Consider the following 19,182-nt stretch of genomic DNA (forward strand, 5'->3'; position numbering starts at 1 on the left):
CTTGTTTTATGGTTATTGTAATTTTTATGATAAGACAAACTTTGCTTGTTACATATTTTTCTATCCGTATTGTAGTCAACTTTAATTTGAACGCAGCTTTACCATTTAACAGCTGGAAGAAAGTATTGTCATTAAAGAAATTATTCTGTTTTAGTAACATTCGTAAAATTTTCCAAAGTTGATTCTTTAACAAAGAAGTATATTTCATCTATTACTATTCACTGAATATAAACACGTCCTATGCAGGCAGGCATTGGTGGATGTTGTGAGTAGCGTAGCGGGACCCATGAAAACTGGTAGCTTTTGAAACAAAACGCTGACAACACTAAATTTTTTACTTGTCAAAAAGTTCTAATTAACACGAATACTGTTGTTTCATCGCAAAACGTGAATAATTCAGTATTTTGTGCTCCTAAAACAGTTTTAAGTGTCTCTAATACAAAATGATGGTGAGTTTTATCTATTTCCTATCTCCGTTATAAGTTTTTCTGCCTACTTTCTTAATTCTGCCGGGGGGCGTTACCTATTCGAATCTTATTTACCTTATTTTGTTGTCCTTCATTATATTTTTCAATTGTCTTTCTTTCTACGCCTGTATGACACACGAAGATCGTGATAATTACATTTTACTACTTTTTGAAAGGCGTAATTTTGTTTTTAATCGTATTTTCGAACGACTGTTGTGACGTGGTACACAGTTAAATGAATGCAGGGAAATTAGTTAAGATGCATCACAAGGCTAAATTTTTATGTACCTTCCTTTAGTTACCGCTTTTTAAGTAATTAGGAACCATTAATATGATTATCTAATTATTTTTGTACTGTTATCACTACTCTGTGGTTTATCTTACTTTGGTAAACCTGAGTCATAAATGAATCAGTTCTTAACAGGGCAGGTAGAGACACAATTAATCAGAAGAAAACTTGCTGCCACTACTGTTTATTTTGTGTCTCCTTTATTTATTCCCATTATACGTAATTTTGAATAAAAGCCTGATAAGTCAGTTGGAAGAATGGAGGTTACAGGTGCGAATCCCAGCATGGGCCTGAACCAATGATTTTCGAATTCATGTTTGGATCATAAATTATTATCACATGTACAGCAGTAACAATAGAAAGAAAGAAATATTTATTACTTCCGGACACCACAGACACAGACAGACAGGTACATTACATTTAACACAGGACAGAAACCACACGGAAATCAATAAGTACTACAGACAAAAAAAAATATATCCAAAACAAAAAGAAAAACAAACCAAAAACAAAAAAACAACAACACCCACATTCCCAAGAAATGTTTTTTGAAGATATATGTGTTATAAGACCAAACCTGTATTGGCCAGGCAGTCGCTTCTATAAAAAACCGGACCTGTCAAATCTTCAGATAAGTGGACCCTGTGAAAAATGGGATAATAGGGGATGATACATAATTTTGAATGCCTTTTTAGTAACTACATCTTTCATATTCATTTCAGGACTGCGTAGAAGACAACAACCAAGATCCTCTGTCAGCACCCACGCCTGCGGTGCCGACAGCAGCGGGAGACTCCAGAGCCGACAAGAAGAAACCTAATGAGAATGTCTCCCTAGCTGATAACAGCTTACTGGTGAGTATAAGGAAAATATATTTCCCTCAAAGAAAGAATACAGGGTGTTAGTTTACACCATACAAAATACTGAGAGGGATGATTCAGCTCATTATTCTTTTTTTTTTCTATCTAATTTTTTTCAAGGCTTAAGTCACTCTTGGTGGTTATGCCAGCCTTGTATTGACAAGCACATGCCCACGACATAACTTAAACGTAATATAACATAACTTCATGCCTGTATAGTCCGTTCAAGAATGATCTTCATAAAAGGTAAACAAATATGGCTGCCGATATTTTTTATCTGTGTCAAACTGCAAACTAGTGAAGTGCTGAATTGATTTTAGCTCAAGTTATTTTATCAAAGTGTACTGACTCTCTTGGGTTGTTTGAATATTTTGTATGATAATATTAAAATATATATTGTATGTTTCTTTGTGGTTACACTAACTCACTTTGAAAGTATTTTTTTCTGCGCATTTCGGCTTATTAAGTACAGTACACTCACTTAAGTTATTCACGGAACTGACTCGTTTTCCTGACCTGAATGAAATGTCTCATCACTAATCGTCAAATTGACAGCTAGCCACAGATTAACAAGAATTTATGATGTCAACTTTTTTGCGTGAGGTTTTGTTTGATTTTTGTTTTTACATGAAAAAATGTGTTTTTAATAATTATTTTACGTTAATTTCACATTGAGCTAAGAAATCATACATCGATTGAGTGCTGCGGATGTTATTAGAAGAATACTTTGCGTAGTTTAGGTGAAATTCGAACATTCTTTGTAGTAACAGGTTTGTTTACCTTTTATGAAGATCATTTTTGAACGGACTATATCCCCGAAGGGGTAAGCAGAGGTGTATAGTATGCACATCCACTTCTCTCCAACTGTGGGTAAGCCATTATCCGGTTACAAATCCTGGACACCACGTGATATCAATTATCTACGATCCACACATGAAGTCAAACCCATAAAGTTGAATTTAATAGCATAGATCCCAAGCTGCTATTGGGACCTGTGACTCTACGATGCAACTTAGACATATACTACACCTTTTTTATTTGCAGGTGGACATATCAGACGCCCTAAGCGAGAAAGAGAAGGTGAAGTTCACGGTGCACACCAAGACGACACTCCCGGAGTTCCAGAAGTCAGAGTTCCTTGTTGTGAGGCAGCATGAGGAGTTTGTCTGGCTGCACGACAGATTTGAGGAGAACGATGAATACGCGGGGTATATTGTGAGTACCATACTATTTTTATCATCACTAATTTAAGAGCCACAGAGTCGGTGCAGCATTCTCCATGCTACTTTTTAGGGAAAAATAGGGCAGGGGTTTCCCTCTTGCCTTCCGCCCCGCAGTACTCTGTCTGACGCGAGTAGGATGGCGCCCAGAGTAGTCTATTTCAAAACCGTACTAGGACTCCTGTCCTCCGCCTCTGAATAATACTGACAGCTACTGCTGCCCTCTGTCAGGTTCCAGGTTACATTCCCAGTATACTTTTAATCTAGTTTTTTTTTTTGAGCATTGGAACACTTCTTTCTCTGTAATTTAAGCTCTTCTTGGTCTTCTTAATCTTACTCAAACTCAAGAATGTCCATTAGGTAACATGGTTACACTTTGAACCGAATTTTTTTTTATACAAATAAATATTTTTGTCGAACGTCTCATCCGCCTAAAACTACTGCAGCTTTTCATAACCTGTATAGCCAACGAAAACTACCTCCAAGAAAAACCTCCGCACAGGGCCCTAGCTAGACGTTCTTAAAAAAAAAACAAAACAATTTCAAACTACTTCTGCTACCTTATACTTTTTTTTTTGAGGCTTATCGTAAAGTGTGATAGACGACGCATGTACAACGCATGAGACTTCAAATATAGAGTCAAATGGCTTTATACATAACGCCATCTGTGTAGTGTTGGCGGAACTAATTGGTAAACTAGTTGAGTCCGCCAGTCTCGAAAAAAAAAGACTAAATTCCTTTCTTTCAGGGTTCGAAAAGATAATTATCAATGATATTCATCATGATAATTATCGTGATAATAACAGGTTGATATTTATCAATTGATAAAAACAAAAAAAAAACGTGTATTTCCGAACGCACGAAATGTCAACGCGCCGCCGCCGCAGGGATTCCCCTTTTGCTTTTGCTTTGGCCAATTGATTTAAGTTTATTTAAATTGTCGAATCTGACGGAAACTGATTTTACCTTGAACTTTTTTGATTTTTGTTGTAGTTTTTTAATTATATTGATTTGTGTCTGTTAGATTTTAAATAAAAATAATGTAACTTATTTTCTTTAATCGCATAGCTTATATGCAATTCGCTATACTTAATGCATGTATTGATATAAAAAAAATTAAAAAGGGTAAAAAGCATAGAAGGATAATTATCAGATAATTATTATGATAATTATCAGATAATTATCAAGAAACATAATTATCTTGATTAATTATCTTGATAATTTCGAACCCTGCTTTCTTTTCTTCTAACCATATTATCTTATTAGATACCCCCGGCGCCTCCGCGACCAGATTTCGACGCGTCTCGCGAGAAGCTTCAACGTCTGGGAGAGGGAGAAGGTTCTCTCACCAGGGAGGAGTTCCTGAAGATGAAGGAGGAACTGGAAGAGTGAGTTCAATTTTAAAGGTTTGATACATACATAATAGTGCTGATACAAGTTCACACCATCTAAGTAACTACACCACTAAGACACTACACATTGACGTTACCGTACAAGCGCATCTGTATGTGTATCAGAATCAGAATCAGAATCAGAATCAGAATCATTTATTCAACGTAATTATCATGGATAAACTTGTTGAAGGTCAATGTAACATTTTTGAATTTACGTCATTTCGCAAGGTGTTATGGCTGAGGAGAAGAAATGACAAGAAACTGCAACAGCAACACATCTTTTAAATCAATGAGGGTACATTACAAGTTATTTATTAATAACTAGAGGAACACATTCAATACCAGACATTTTTATCATTTAGGTAATCATTAATCTTATAATAGGCTTTTTTACATAAAGTAAGCTTCACGTGAGCTTTAAATTTGTTCTCTGACAAATTTAAAATATTATCTGGTATTTTATTGTAAAAACGTATACATAACCCCAAAAAAGATGAATTTAATTTACTTAATCTAGAATTTTGAACAACAATTTTATTTTTATTCCTTGTATTGTAAGTATGCCTTTCACAGTTTCTCGGAAGGAGAGATACATTTTTACGCACATACATAATGTTTTCATAAATATATTGACTTGCGACCGTCAGTATATTTATTTCTTTAAACAGCTCCCTTAAAGAGTCCCGACAACGCAGATTATAAATAGCGCGAACTGCCCTTTTTTGAATAATGAAAATAGTTTCTACATCAGCGGCTCGACCCCACAATAAAATACCGTAAGACATTATGCTGTGGAAGTAGCTGAAGTAGACAAGTCTAGCAGTGGGTACATCTGTGAGTTGTCGGATTCTTCTGACGGCATATGCTGCTGAACTTAGCTTGCCCGCTAGTGATACAATATGTGGGCCCCATTGAAGTTTTGAATCTACAGTAATTCCTAAGAAAACGGTGTGTTCAACAAAATCTAGTTTCTCGTCGTTAATTTTAATGTTATTATTTACTTTCTTTACGTTTGGTAGAACAAATTTAATACACTTCGTTTTCTTAGCATTTAGAACTAGGTTATTTACTGTAAACCAGCTTAGAACCTGCGACACAGCGCTGTTTGCTTCGTCAAGTTCCTCTAACTTTCTATCGATTTTAAATATAAGAGAAGTATCATCCGCGAACAGTACAATGTCAGCTTGGTTCTGTACTACATAAGGTAAATCATTAATGTACACTAAAAAAAGGAACGGCCCCAAAATGGATCCTTGAGGAACTCCCATTTGAACATGAGAGCCCGAAGAAGTCGTACTATTGATTTGTACCTTTTGTATCCTATCACCTAGATATGAATTTAACAAACTGAGAGCTCCATTATTTAATCCATAGTGCCTCAATTTCAAAAGCAAGGTCTCGTGATCCACGCAGTCGAATGCCTTAGACAAGTCACAGAATACCCCTACGGCATTCTGCGACTTCTCCCAAGCATCGAAAATGTGTCGAACAAATGTGACACTCGCGTCTGTTGTAGACCGACCCTTAGTAAAACCAAACTGCTGGCTGTGAAGTAAGTTATTTAAATTAAAATGACATAGCAGTTGGTCGAGAATAATTTTCTCGAAAATTTTACTAAGTACTGGTAGAATAGAAACCGGTCTATAATTCGTGGGGTCTGATTTTGTGCCCGATTTAAAAAGAGGTATAACTTTACTGATTTTCATTAAATTTGGAAAAGTGCTATTTTCAACACTCATATTAAAAATGTAAGCTAGATATGGTGCTAAGATATCAATAACAGAGCTCATCAATTTGACAGACAATCCCCATAAATCTTTCGAGGTTTTAAGTTTCAGCTGTTTGAATACTTTAACAATACTACTCGGATCAACGCGTTTAAAATCAAATAATTCAGTGCAAGCAGTAACATTACTTTTCAACAATATATCAGCTTGAACAGGAGAGGACCTGAGAGATTCTGTAGTTTTTACAGGGATGTTCGTAAAGAATTTATCAAAAACTTCAGCTACATCTTTATCTTGTTTAACTAACCCAGTGCTCGATTCTATATTATATTCTAATTCACGCGGTTTCGAAGCCTTTGTTTCGCTATTTATTACTTGCCAAACTGCCTTTATTTTATTATCCGCGGTCTTTATTTTACTACTAATATGCATCTGTTTGGCTGTATAACACACTCTTCGAAATATTTTAGAATAATTTTTGACGTAGCTTTTAAAACTATCAGTGTGTGTATACGTTTTTTCCTCATATAAAGAATAAAGAGTATTTCTACTTTTGCGAATGCCTACGGTAGCCCAGTCACTGAACTTGAATGATTGACTGTTGGTAACTACCTTTTGAGGAAAATTATTTTCAAATTCTTTATGGATAATAGTAAAGAAATCCCTGTAAAAATCGTCAGGATTGTCTGTATCAAAGTTTGGACAAGGTAAGTTACTTATAAGACTATTTCGATATTTCTCTATCCGAGTATCAGTGATGGGTCGTGTACGAAATTTAATTTTCTGAACATTTTTAAGTACTGGAAAACTGACCAGCTGCCCACTGTGATCTGACTTAAAACAGTTAAGGATACTGTTGTCTTGAAAGTCACAATTGCAAAAAACGTTATCTAAACATGAGGCAGTTGTTTCTGTAATTCTAGTTGGCTCCATAAATATATTAACAAGGTTAAAAGATGTAAACAAACTTAGAAATCTAGTTGTAATTGAATCTACTTCATATAAATCAACGTTAAAATCTCCACACACTATAATGGCTTTATTACTTTTAGATATGACCTTCAGTACATTTTCCATCACTGATTCAAAAACTGTGAAGTTAGCACTGTATGGGGGTCTGTATACGGCTACAACAATATGTTTCTCTGTTTCTATACATGAAATCTCCATAGTGCCCTCTATCGAAAGTCCAGTAATATCTTTGCGTTCTTTATATTTTAAACTATTTCTGATAAAAATAAGGGAGCCACCACGTAATTTGATCTTTCGACAGAAAGCGCTAGCGAAATGATAATTTTTAAAACCGAATAACAATTCATAATCCTTCAACCAATGCTCTGTAATACATAAAATGTCAATAAAAAATGTCTCTAAAAATAATTCTACGTCTAATTCTTTGCCAGAGAAGCCTTGAATATTTTGGTGAACTAGTTTTAATATTCCAAGCTTCTCTTTTGTCTTATTGTCTAGTTTAAAGATGAAGTACCATTCGTGGTACATGGCTGACTACCGTCAATAAAAAGTTTTGTACTGTAAAAGACAGTACAGTCAATAAGTTTACTGCCTGGTCTGGCAGAAGTGTCTGTAATATAAAAAACTAGTACTGACTGTGTGACGTCTGACGTCATACGATTGAAGACTAAAGTGGGGGTGAGAGTGGGGGTGAGCTAAACCTAGCTCAGACGCTGGTGGGGAGCGGTGAGTTGTCTTTCTATATGTAGTATAATAAGAATAAAATAAATTTATTGTCAGTTTACATTTTTCAAAAGGAAATGGCTCAGCTTGTGCTGTGATGGAGCCACGCTATGGCGCCAACCAGCGCTGGATCGCACTCACGATCCAGAGGTCCCGGGTTCGAATCCCGGTGGGGAAATATCACAAAAATTACTTCATGATCCCTAGTTTGGTTAGGACACAACAGGCTGATCACCTGATTGTCCGAAAGTAACATGATCCGTGCTTCGGAAGGCACATTAAACCGCTGGTCCCGCACTTACTGATGTAAGTAAGTAGTCGTTACATGAGTCATATCATGACCTTGGCGGCTTATTAGTAACCCTGACACCAGGGTTCATGAGGTTGGTACTCCACATCACAACCCACACGTGAAAAGAAGATGTGGTGTATGCTATAAATACACCTTTGCCTATTTCTTCGGGTATACAGGGGTGATGCTGTTGCGTTGTTTCCAGCGAGTACCTGGCGACGTTCAAGAAGACGGTGGCGATGCACGAGGTGTTCCTGCAGCGTCTGGCTGCGCACCCCGTGTTCCGCGGCGACGCGCACCTGCGCGTGTTCCTGGAGTACGAGCAGGACCTGTGCGCCAAGCCGCGCGGCCGCATACACCTGCTGGGGGGGCTCGTGAGTACCGCAATACTCAAATCTTTAATCAACAGCATAGAACAACGACTCAAATCTTTAATCAACAGCATAGAATAACGACTCAAATCTTTAATCAACAGCATAGGACAACGACTCAAATCTTTGATCAACAGCATCGAATAACGACTCAAATCTTTAATCAACAGCAAAGAACAACGACTCAAATCTTTAATCAACAGCATCGAATAACGACTCAAATCTTTAATCAACAGCAAAGAACAACGACTCAAATCTTTAATCAACAGCATCGAATAACGACTCAAATCTTTAATCAACAGCATAGAACAACGACTCAAATCTTTAATCAACAGCATAGAATAACGACTCAAATCTTTAATCAACAGCATCGAATAACGACTCAAATCTCAGTCAGGGGCCTTTAGCGGCTCAATCATAACCTTGACACCAGGGTTGATGAGGCTGGTTTTCCACTTCACACCCCACACGGTTAGAAGAGTAGATAGGAGGAATAATACCACGTACAGAACGGCAACTAAAAAAGATGAATTTAATTTACTTAATCTAGAATTTTGAATAGCAACTTATTCACACAATCCAATCACACTTGGGTCGTCTCCTACCCCTTTATCTATATTTTTCATACGAACTAACATACATATACTTCACCCCAGGTCCGTTCAATGACGACAACGACCGACGAGATATACCTAGGCGCGACCGTTCGTGATGTGAACGATTTCTTCGAACAAGAGACTGCGTTCCTCCAAGAATACTACTCACACCTCAAGGAGGCGGTCGCTAAGGTCGACAGGATGACTAGCAAGCATAAGGGTAAGGTGCTATTTTAAAGAACCTCCGTGGTCTAGTGGTTAGAGCGTTAGGCTCTCGATCTGGAGGTCCGGGTTCGATTCCCGATGGGGACATTGTCGAAATCACTTTGTGAGACTGTCTTTTGCTCGGTAAGGACCTTTCAGGCTTGAATCACCTGATTGTCCGAAAAAAAAGTTAGATGATTCCGTGCTTCGGAGGGCACGTTAAGCCGTTGATTCCGGCTATTAGCCGTAAAAACACCTCCACCTACCCGTATTGGAGCAGCGTGGTGGAGTATGCTCCATACCCCCTCCGGTTGATTGAGGGGAGGCCTGTGCTCAGCAGTGGGACGTATATAGGCTGTTTATGTTATGTTTATGTTATTGTATCAACAGAAGTGGCAGACGCTCACATCAAGCTTTCCTCCTGCTTGACCCAACTGGCGACCAGGGAGCAACCACCGACTGAGAGGTTCCTCACAAAAGCCAGTGAAACCTTCGACAAATGCCGGGTTTGTGCCACTTGTGTTTTAAAATAGGATTAAGCATACCTAAATAGCATTACCGATCGGCGTGGGTTGGAAATCAGTGTTGCCCTCTGGGTAAATTTCCACTGAACCCTGGCCTTTTTTGGTGAGCTGCGGCACCCATATACCTTTATAAAAAAAAAAAGTTTATTTCGGACATGTTCCATAGAGGTTAGTAACAAGCAATAAACAACTTAATCTAGTGTTAGTAATAGAACGATTAAAAAATAAATAAAATAACAAGAAAACGTACACATTAACTTAAAGGACTGAAGACTTAAAGGACAATGTGGACATAGATAGGGAGCGTAGGTCGCTGGCTGTCCGGTGTAACATGTTGGCCCGCAGGTTTGCACGCTGTTCTGAACCAGTAAAGGTAACGCTTTTTAAGGCCTTCTGCCAGTCGTTTTACACTGATTAAGTATACCCGGCGGGCATACAGCGATCTTCGTGTTCAGTACAATAATGCATCCAGGGTGCTTTTGGGGTTGCCATGGCGTTGAATGCGCTTCCATGATGGCGCGCTTGCGCTCCTCCTCCAATGGCATCCTGAATGTGTTTACAGACCGGTGGGACTCTCCCCTCGTACGGAGGTGGGTAAGTTCAGACGCACCTATCCACATAGTTACACTAGTTTTTATTGTAAATTTAATTTGTAGTGTAAATCATTTGTGCATTTATGCATTTTAAGAGAATCCCCAGTAAACAACTTGTAGTACAAGTGTCCGGGGTGACATTTTTATTTTTCTTTTTTATTCTCAGAAAATCGAGGGTCGCATGGCGTCTGACCAAGACCTGAAGCTGGCGGATACACTGCGCTACTACATGCGCGACGCACACGCAGCTAAGGCGGTGCTCGTCAGGAGACTCAGGTCATAATTAAAACACATAATAACGGGTTCTTACCGCGTTTAAATGGAGATATGAGACTCCCGATATTTCGACACTGTTGCAAGGGATGACTGATGAGATTGGAGTGGAGTAGGTAGATCCATAATTTTCTACGGGCAGACATATCTGTCTACCATATTTAATCGGAATGTTCGGAACCATCTGAACTCGCACCAAACTCATATTCCTACTTTAAACGCGGTAAGAACCCGTTATTATGAGACTCAGGTCAGTTTACCCATTTTATTATTTTTTTGGATTTCTTAATAAAAAAGAAAACTGCGATATCGAGTCGGGATTGCATAGCCCCTTCAGTTGATTGAGAACTTATAATTCAAATTCTAAAATATCTTTATTCAGTAGGTAACATAGTTACACTTTGAATCGTCATTTTTTATAAAACGAACGTCTCATCCGCCTAAAACTACTGCAGCTTCTCACAACCTGTATAGCCGGGGAAAAGAAGCTGCAAGAAAAACCTCGGCACAGGGCCCTAGACGTTCTTTAAAAAAATAAAAATAAACATAAAATATTGGTATACAATTGAGTAATTTAGCTGCCTAATATCAGTTCTCAGACAGTTAATCCCATGCATTCATATCTTCTAAATAATCACTAACTTTATAATAACCTTTTTTGTAAAGTTTTTGTTTAACTACTGTCTTAAAACCGTTGAAAGGCAAATTCTGAATGTCAATGGAAATCTTATTGTAAAAACGTATACATTGCCCCTTAAAAGATTTAGTAATCTTATGTAATCGACTGACTTGTAAAGCAAGTTTATTTTTATTCCTGATATTAACAATGTGCCGATCGCTATTTTTTGCAAATATAATCAATTTACTGTTTACCTACAGATGTCTCGCGGCGTATGAAGCGGCGAATAGAAACCTTGAGAAGGCCCGCGCTAAGAACAAAGATGTACACGCCGTAAGTATAACTCCTTAAGGTACAATATCGCTACCCGTACGGTCACGAGTACTAATATGTATACACTTTGAAACCACATAATAAACTGCCTATATACGTCCCACTGCTGGGCACAGGCCTCCCCTCAATCAACCGGAGGGGGTATGGAGCATACTCCACCACGCTGCTCCACTGCGGGTTGGTGGAGGTGTTTTTACGGCTAATAGCCGGGACCAACGGCTTAACGTGCCCTCCGAAGCACGGAATCATCTTACTTTTTCGGACAATCAGGTGATAGTGGTGGTCAGGTGACTTTGAAACCATGTCACATTAACTTTTTTGACAAATAAAACCGTAAGTCTCATTAAATGTCAAATATGATAGTGCGACAGGGTTCTAAATGAAGAAATAGGAATATCTTAACATTCCAACCGTCACTGAAGAGATCAAAAGAAATATCTAGAGAGACTAGCCGATCATCCGAATCCTCGCATCAGCTTATTGACCTCGTAAATGTGGTGAAACGACTGAAGAGAAGCCATGTTGTATAAAGTGGGAGGCTGTGACACTGGTTGTAGCTCCTGACACGTCATCTATCCACTCAACGAAACTGCTTATAGTCTAGAGGACTCATTGTAGTCTAAACCAAGAAAAAAAAGGGTTCTAAAGTGGGTACATGATATTGCTCATGACTGTACATAGTTGAACGATTTATTTTTTATATGTGTTTCTGATTACACTTATCTCAGGACGTCCACCACCTTATAATAATTTCGACAAACATCAGTTTTGCTATTATGTATTTATTTTGTGATAATGTTAAGTTCAAATTCGAAAATATCTGTATTCAATTGGTAACATACTTATATATAATCGCCACTTTTTACGTAACGAACGTCTCATCTGCCTAAAACTACTGCAGCTTCTCACAACCTGGATAGCCGGGGAAAAGAAACTGAAAGAAAAACCTCGGCACTCCTAGATGTTCTTAAAAAAAGAACAGAAAATATTGTTATACAATTTAGTAATTTAGCTGCCTAATATCAGTTCCTAGTTCTAAGGCCCGTATTAATAAACCAATCTCAAGTTCCGAGTGTCAACTCAAGATTGATCTCAAGTGTCTGTTCTTATTAATAAATTGGACTTGACTCACTAATGTCACACTCGCTCTCAGCTGAGAGTTGTCAAAAATGTTCATATTAATAAACCAAACTCGGCACTCAAGACGAAGCTCAAGTACGTATTTTGAGCTGTCAAAGTCAAGTGCGGCTCGAGCACGACTTGAGTAGCAGTTTCAACGCAAATAACAGTGCGTCGAGTGAAAGTAATCATGTCGATAAATGAATTTATTGTTGATAACCAATATTATGACGATATATTGTGGCCTACGCGTAATCGTTTGCCTAAGCGGTATATCAGAGATGCCAGTAATCCATTCGAAGACCGTGATTTTAAGAAAAAATACAGGTTTCAACAAGAATCGTTATTTATTGTATTTGAACTCCTGGCCAAACTCATCCGGCAATATGTCAAGTTTCCGCAAGGAGCTGAAGCTATGGCAAACAGGGAACTATTCAAGAAATGGGGAGACATGGGCGCTGGCCTGGTCTACCAGGAATAGATGGCGCTCTCGATTGCACCCATATAAAGATAGTGTCCACTATTAGTAAATATTATAATGGTAGACTTATAAATAAAAGATAGTTATTGAGAAATGTATACTTTAATTCTTATTTACAACTACGATTTTTTTAATCCACGGCTGAGGAGAAGAAATGACAAGAAACTGCAACAGCAACACATTTTTTAAATCAAGGCTGGACCGGTGGTGGTCGGATTGTAGTTGTCTGATTCTGGGTCTTGTCTGGGTCGGAGTCCGTAGAATCAAGCGGTGTTGTATACTCTGCAAATAATAAAGTTTATATTTATTTAAATATTAACTATATCACTTCTATTTCAAAAGAATAGAATCAATATTACAGTATATAATATAAATATTGCAAATTGATAAAGCATACTACTAAGTTATATGATTATCACAGCTTTCGATTGCAAACATTTACTAGATTATATATAGCTGTGTTCATGACCAAAATAAATTGGGAACTTACGTTTTGCGTAGTAAGCGGGCTCGCATTGAATTCCTGGGTTACTGAGTTCCACGACTCATTTTTATGCGAAGTGTGGCCCCGTTCGTCTGCTTATTTTCTATAATATGCCTTGTTTTTTAATATTGACAATAATAATTGTTTTTCGGCACAGGAAAAAGTAAATTTCTTTATCCATTTTGCAAAATTCAAATATTTCAACAAATCGGTCTGGCATGTCAAATACTGTCAGTTGCGTTTAGCGTCAGTAGGTAACTTACATCTGCGTTTTGTTTGTTAAAAATAATAACAAAAAAGCCATCTATTCACGCGCAACTCATTGAAATGGACTTGAAAGTTTGGTAACTAAGCCAAGAAATAAAAAAGAAACATGAGTTTGTCTCCAACTGCTACTTGAGATCAATCTCAGCTGAGTTGAGCTTAAGTCATGTTTATTAATTAGTGACAGACTTAAGACGTTGCTCACGTCTCAAGTCAATCTCAGCTGAGACGCACTTAAGATGACGTTTGAGTTCGATCTATTAATACGGGCCTAAGTAAATCACTTTGTGATCCCTAGTTTGGTTAGGACATTACAGGCTGATCACCTGATTGTCCATAAAGTGAGATGATCCGTGCGTCGGAAGGCACGTTAAACCGTTGGTCCCGGTTACTACTTACTGATGTAAGTATGTAGTCGTTACATGAGCCATGTCAGGGGCCTATGGCGGCTCAGCAATAACCCTGACACCAGGGTTGATGGGGTTGGTAATCCACCTCACAACCCACACGATAGAAGAGAAGTTCTAAGTTATGTTATTTTCTTGTTTTCTATGTGGCGTCCTATTATTATAAACAATTTCTATTCTATTCTAATATTTTATAACATTTCACTATATAAATGTTGACACTATTGTTTGTCTATGCATCACCAGCCATTGGAGGTTCAAGAGGTAACGCACTGCTTTGTACACATCTTATTTTACTGATTTCTTTTTTTAACATTAAACCATAGACTAATGAATAGTACTATGTATAGAATGGTAACTCCCCGCGTCGATCCGTATCGAGCTCCGACCTCAGCCCCTCTGGGTCTTACTTTAATCTTAATAGGCCGTACGCCGCTAAGGAGTAAGGAAGCTTGCAGGTGAGGCGGCATAAGAATCCGACGGAAAATTCCACTTGATATTCACTCTGAATCATCCCCCTCAGTATTCGTTACGGTGTCACTAAAACCCTGTATAGGTTTACTAAGGATATCATATGACCGTAACTAATTTCTTAAATATATAAAAGGAGAAACTGACTGATTGGCATATCAACGCACAGCCTTAACGGCTAAACGTAGGCACTTGAAATTTGGAAGGGACGTAGCTTAGGTACCGTAGAGGTGCACTAAGAAAGGAATTCCCACGGGAACGGGAATTAGCGGGAAAATCCTTTTGTATGAAAAATCTAAACCACTTAAGTTAGACGCTTGAAATTTGGCATGCAGGTACCTTAGTAAACTTAAAGCTTAGTTGCAACAGGATATTGCAAAATTCCCACGGGAACGGGAGTTAGCAGGAAAAAACATTTGTATGAAAAAATCTAAACCGCGTAAGATACGAGTAGATGTTTTCAATCTAGCATGCATGCATACCTTAGTAAATATAAAGTTTAGTTATGGCTGTATTTTGAAAAATGGGAGTTAGCGGGAAAAAATGTTGTATCAAAAAAATCTAAACTGCATAAGTTAGATGCTTGAAATTTGACATGCACTCCCACACACATAGATCTCTATTTTATAACACGCCACGCGGTCGAAGTCGCGGGCAAAAGCTAGTGTAATATATTAACCATGGTATAGGAAGACCAGGTATGCTCATCCTATGACAAGCCGCCATTGCTAGCCCATTGATGACGTAAGTGTTACCATTCAATTGGTATCTCCATTCCAAGGAAAGTAGCATGGAGAATGCTGCACCGACAAGAGCGTGGCTCTTTAGTGATGATGAATGTCCTCAGGCGGAACAAGCCCAAGCCGACGCGTGTACACGCTTCGAGCAGCTATCGGCGCGCGCTAGAGAAGAACTGATCGACTTCCGCACCAGACGCGTCGCTGCCTTCAGGAAGAGGTAACAATCAATAGACTAGTTTACATAACACTATATAAACAACGACCTGGTTGATGATTGCGAGTGTGGAGTATCACCACAAACTATGGCTCACCTTTTCTGCTGTCCTAAGTGCCCTAACACCTGCACTATTAAAGACCGAAGCCACTGACAATGCCGTAAGCGTGGCCAATTATTGGTCAGCAAAAATTTACTATCGATCGCCATCGACTCGCAAAGAAGAAGACACGTTAAGACGTTGGTCCCGGTTACTACTTACTGATGTAAGTACGTAGTCGTTACAAGAGTCGTGTGAGCCTTTAGCGGCTCAAACCCTGTCACCAGGGTTGATGAGGTCGGTAATCCACCTGACATCCCACACGATAGAATAAGATTAAGCAACGACCTCCGTGGTCCAGATAAGCGCTGCACCATACGGAATCCACCAATAAGGAATAATACTACGTATAGAACGGCAACTCTCCGCTCCCCACCAGCGGCTGAGCTAGGTTTACCTCACCCCCTCGGTCTTACTTTAGTCTTCAATCGTATGGGCGTCATACGTCGCACACACATGCGCGTGTACGATAACGTCAATGTGTAGTGTCTGTGTAAAAGGAGGTGTTTTGTATCAAGTGTCTGGGGTGTGGTTGGGGTCACGATCCGGAGGTCCCGGGTTCGGATCCCGGTGGGGACATATCACAAAGTGTGTGAGCCCTGGCTTGGTTAGGCCATTGCAGCCTGATCACCTGATTGTCCGAATGTAAGATTTCGTTTCCGGTTACTTACTACAGTAAGTACGTAGTCGTTATATGAGCCATGTCAGAGGCCTTTGGCGGCTAAGTAGAAACCTTGACACCAGGGTAGATCAGGTTGGTAATCTACCTTACAACACACATGACAGAAAAAGGGTGAGATGGGGTCAAAGGGAGTTGTCTGAAAATATTTTTTTTTAAAGTAATTTTAGTGATATTAGTAATAGTAAAAAAAAAGATCGTGAGCCCAGCGCCCTAACCAGTAAACCGTGGAGGCTGACATGGATGCTAGGTAATATTATGTGTTTTTTTTCCAGCTTGATTGATTTAGCGGAACTCGAGATGAAACACGCACGCGCTCAGCAGGAGCTGTTCAGGAAGTCTCTTAATGTCCTCAGAGATTGCGAGTAAATCCAAGGTCATACTCATCTCCCTAGCATCATCCCGTTTTTCACAGGGCCGCTTACCTAACTTGAAGTAACAGGTCAGGTTTTTTACAAAAGCCTGCCTTTCTGACCTTCCACTTCAGCGGTGTAACATAACAACGCGAGGAAACCCACATTCCCGAGAAATGTTTTTCGAAGGTATGTGACCTAACCTGTATTGGGCTGGTTTCCCTTCGCGGGTTGGAAGGTCAGACAGGCAGTCGCTTCTGTAAAAAAACCGGACCTGTCAAATCTTCAAGTTAGGTAAGCGGATCCTGTAAAAAATGGGATAGCGGTAGGGAAGATGATGTCTCCTCCTTAAATTAATTTTAAGTTGTGTATGAATGAATGGAGGATGTAACAAGGTATGCCAAAATAAACAATAATGTTAAAAATGTATAGAAAGATTGAATTTACGAGACACAGAGGTGCTGATTTCAGTACGGTCACGAGCATTAATATGTATACACTTTGGTACCATGTCACATTAACTTTTTTGACAAATTGAACTGTAAGTCTCACTAAATGTCAAATATGTTAGTGCGACAGAGTCCTAAAGTGGGTACATAATATTGCTCATGACTGTACACACCACCTTATTTTATTTTAAGTTATACCTGTCATTGTCTTATCCGCCGAAAAGGAAAGGGACGGGTAATCGACGGGCATAAAATTTATGGAACACACGTCAATTCAGAAATTTTAAAACCCCTTCCAAAATTTTATATTGGTCTATCATCATCATCGGCCGATTTCAGACAATTTATGACGTCATTGCCTCGGTCTATAACCCGACAGAATTAAGTTGACCACACACGTCAAACGGGTTGTATATAGGTTTATTTATTCAATTTAAAATTAAGTTGTCAATCATCCGTCCCTTTCCATTTCGGTGGATAAGAAAGTGACGGGTATAACTTAAAATAAAATTAGGTGTCTGCAGGAATCGGGCCCATAGCATAGTTATAATTAAATATAATTTATGTAATCATAATCTAGTAATCTTAGCTCACCTTGCGATAGATGTATCTGGCTACCCCAATTGGGGTACAGTCGTGGGCTTATATTATGTTATAATATAATTGAATATACATTGTTTTACGTTTACGCGGTTATTATTATAATTAAAACACATAATAACGGGTTCTTACCGCGTTTGAAATAGGGATATGAGACTCCCGATATTTCGACACTGTCGCAAGTGCCATGAGTCTCATATCCCTGTTTTAAACGCGGTAAGAACCCGTTATTATGTGTTTTAATTATGATAATTGAATATGTCTGAAATGTATACTGTAGTTAATTTTAAGTTAACGACTTTGTTCGTTTTTGCCCCAGAGAAATTATAGACGGAAGTTGGTAGTTGTTATAATTAAAGCACATAATAACGGGTTCCGGACTCCCGAGTCTCATATCCCCATTTAAACGCTGAAAGAACCCGTTATTATGTGCTTTAATTATGATTGGTAGTTGTTGTTGGAAGTTGTTGTTGTGGGCATGGAATAAGGGATAATCCTACGTATAGAACGGCAACTCTCCGCTCCCCACCAGCGTCTGAGCTAGGTTTACCACCGTCGTGCTTTTGACTTTACAGTCATGAGCAATATCATGCACCCACTTTAGAACCCTGTCGCACTATCATATTTGACATTTAATGAGACTTACGGTTTAATTTGTCAAAAATGTTAATATGACATGGCTTCAAAGTGTATACATATTAATGCTCGTGACCGTACAGGTAATCGTATCTCCAAAATAAACATCCAGCCGACCAACATAACAAGAGAAATATTATTTCTACATTCCTTCATTATTTTTTAAATATTTTTTCTTGTTTTGGCTCTATGCGTTTTTGGCAATGTTTATCAGAATTATAAAAAAAATATTTATTTTTTATTATTTCTGTGGTGCAATAAGACTTTTTTTGATTAGAATTTTTTATGTGGACCAAAGCTTCACTAATTTTTTTTTAATTTAAGATAATAAAACTGTGCCTATATTGAAGTGTTATTTTTTTTAAAGCACTCGTTTGATTTTGCAAGGAATATGCATAATGTTAAATTAAAATTTTCATATAAGTAATAATGTTTGTTGATTAAAAATAATATTGTAAAATAATGTGTTCGGAAAAGACTACACAAGGTTTTTTTTTAAAGATTTTTTTTAACATAACATACATAAAACTGGATTGGGCACATAGAACTCATACATTTAATGCGTGGCTGTAAACTAAAAACGGACTGATGGACTAATGTTATGGGTGATATGCTGATCCCTTATCACCGTAAGGTTCATCATATCCAGCTTACGACATCGTATCAACAGTGGCTGCAAGTTGTCTTTGATTACTTGTGGCCCTCTTGTGGGTGAGGAGCTCGGTGGC

The 19,182-nt window shown here is 38.4% G+C and overlaps 1 protein-coding gene across 1 annotated transcript; it reads left to right on the forward strand.

The window, feature by feature from the left end:
- The first annotated feature begins 318 nt into the window (after positions 1-318).
- Positions 319-18,454, forward strand: LOC126379218 (sorting nexin-6). The gene is made up of 11 exons (XM_050027909.1): positions 319-449; positions 1,479-1,610; positions 2,661-2,831; positions 4,103-4,224; positions 8,150-8,318; positions 8,972-9,131; positions 9,506-9,621; positions 10,399-10,508; positions 11,385-11,457; positions 15,531-15,640; positions 16,692-18,454. Exons 1-11 carry the CDS (start codon positions 444-446, stop codon positions 16,783-16,785), a joined length of 1,263 nt encoding a protein of 420 aa, XP_049883866.1. The 5' UTR covers positions 319-443; the 3' UTR covers positions 16,786-18,454.
- Positions 18,455-19,182: the final 728 nt, after the last annotated feature.

The sequence above is a fragment of the Pectinophora gossypiella genome, chromosome 28, assembly GCF_024362695.1.
Source record: "Pectinophora gossypiella chromosome 28, ilPecGoss1.1, whole genome shotgun sequence".
NCBI classification, from domain to species: domain Eukaryota; kingdom Metazoa; phylum Arthropoda; class Insecta; order Lepidoptera; family Gelechiidae; genus Pectinophora; species Pectinophora gossypiella.